Source organism: Echinops telfairi, unplaced genomic scaffold, assembly GCF_000313985.2.
Source record: "Echinops telfairi isolate 266 unplaced genomic scaffold, ASM31398v2 ScPeMD7_7412;HRSCAF=8450, whole genome shotgun sequence".
Classification (NCBI taxonomy): domain Eukaryota; kingdom Metazoa; phylum Chordata; class Mammalia; order Afrosoricida; family Tenrecidae; genus Echinops; species Echinops telfairi.
Window position 1 is genome coordinate 14,118,406 of NW_022111312.1, and position 2,264 is coordinate 14,120,669.

Here is a 2,264-nt window from a genome sequence, read left to right on the forward strand (position 1 = left end):
ATCCTTAAATTGACACCAGATTAGGTGACAGCCACCCTATGGAAGGAATTAGAATTTACAAACAAAAGGGAGCAGGGAAGGGTGGTGAATTTTGTAATCCGCGGTCCTGACGAGCAAGCATCGGACTGCTAGCTACAAGGTGGACAGTTCAAACACACCAGCCACTCCTCGGGGGAGAGCCGAGGCTGCCTGCCCCCATACAAATAAATGTACAGCCTTGGGGATGCTGGGTAGGTCAGTACACGCTGGAATCAAACCGATGGCATTGGGCTGGGTTTGGGCTTTTGGAGCACCCTCCTGGCTTTGTGGTCAAAGTGCCAGTTTTCACTAATGGAAAGGGTAGCTGTTGGCGCCCACCCGCTGCTCCTTGGGAGAGAAGTGTGGCAGCCTGTCCCGTGGACTCACCCTTGGAAACCCCGAGAGGAACATCTGCTCTGTCCTGCAGGGTGGCAAGGAGCCGGGACTGACTGCGTGGCAATGTGTTGGTCATCCAAGATTAGAACCCAAACCCAAACTCACTGCCTTCGGGTCACCGGCAACTAAGAGCACCCCCAGAGGACAGGGTCGAGCTGCGCTGTGGGTTTCTGAGGCTGTCAAAGCCCCGTCTCGCTCGCTTGGAGTGGCTAGTCGCTTCCAACTGCTGGTGTTCTGGTGAGCAAGCCGGTGCACATGCACAGTGCCGCCAGGCTCCATCCTCCAAGCCACCCGCAGTTCCTGTTTCAGCATCTCTCTCTGCGGGCATGCACCCTTCTTATGTCAGCCTGTGAAGACAGACAGACGTCACTAGATGTTCCACAAAACACAGAGCCATCCTTCCCAATGGGGTCGGCTTGTAAAAAGATCAACATACATTTATAAAATAAGCACGATTTTTCACAGCACCTTCTTATGATTCCACGGTGTGGTTTTGTACCCCATCCTCTGTTGCTGGACACTGAGGTCATTGTTCCCTTTGTTTACTTATATTTGTGTTATAAAGAATACCCAGGGGAGCATCCTGGCACACACTGGCTCACAGTGGAATTGCAGGGTTCCTTCACTGAACAAACACTGTTGTTGCTATTCAGTGCCCAGCCTTGACCAACCGGTGCTCATGGGCATCTAACCATAGACAACAAAAAATCCCTCATCAGAAAGGAGCATATTGTATGTAGCCCTCCACCTGAATGGGACAAACAGCAGAAATGTGGGTGAAGGGAGACAATGAACAGTGTAAGATACAAAATAATACTACCAATATAATTGATCAAGGATGCACGAGGGTGGGAGGGTCAGGGGGAAAAGAGGTGCTTTTACCAAGGGCTCAAGTAGAAAGAAAATGTTTTAGAAATGATGATGGCAACATATGTAAATATGCTAGATACAATCGGTGTATGGAATGTTATAAGAGATGCAAAGAGCCCCCAAGGAAAAAAAATTTTTTTAAGAAAGGAGCATACTCTATATAATACATTTGAAGGTCCCCAAACCCAAACCAAGCCCTCTGCCATTGGGTCCTTTCTGACTCTTACCCCCCAGAAGCCCCATTTCAACGCACAGTGACCCTGTGTAGGGTGGTTGAGGCCGTGCATCTTTATATAGGGGCAGACAGCCTCATCTTTCTCACTGGGAGTGGCTGGTGGGTTTGAGTCATGAACCTAGAGGTTATCAGCCCACTGTGTCCAATCTCACAGCGACCCCAGGGCTCACGGAAGGTGCCAAGGGTTTTTTAATTTGCTAGATTTCGCCTGGCTGCTCTCCCAAAAGGCTGTGGCTTGCTCCCTGCCACATGCAGTTGCGGGAACGAAGGTGGCCCGTGTGCCGTGCTCCGCTTACGGCTCCCTGGTCGTCCTTCCAGATCATGGCGGACACTTTGAAAGACCCCGTGATCAAGAAGTGCTGCGAAGCCCAGAACCGCCTCAGCGAGCTGCAGAGCCTCAGCGAGGGCCTGGAGAAGTGCCAGAAGAGTCTGAACGACTACCTGGATTCCAAGCGCAACGCCTTCCCCCGGTTCTTCTTCATCTCCGACGACGAGCTGCTCAGCATCCTGGGCAACAGCGACCCGCTCTGCGTGCAGGAGCACATGATAAAGGTGGGTCCCCGGTGGAGGGGGGCGGCAGGAGCTCATGATAGAGGTGGGTCCCTGGTGGAGGGGGGCGGCAGGACATGATAATAGAGGTGGGTCCCGGGCAGGGAGCTGCTGTGTGTCCAGGAGCATGGGACACAGGCCAGCCCTCTGGCCCCATGCAGGGAGCACCCCACTTCACCATGGCCACTGTGAAGTG

The 2,264-nt window shown here is 52.7% G+C and overlaps 1 protein-coding gene across 1 annotated transcript in view; it reads left to right on the forward strand.

Annotated features, from left to right (window-relative positions):
- The window catches only part of DNAH10 (dynein axonemal heavy chain 10), a 150,035-nt gene that overhangs the window by 62,751 nt on the left and 85,020 nt on the right, over positions 1-2,264 (forward strand). The window contains exon 28 of the mRNA XM_045296728.1: positions 1,838-2,071. Coding sequence (XP_045152663.1) covers positions 1,838-2,071 — 234 coding nt within the window. The remainder of the gene's footprint in view (positions 1-1,837; positions 2,072-2,264) is intronic.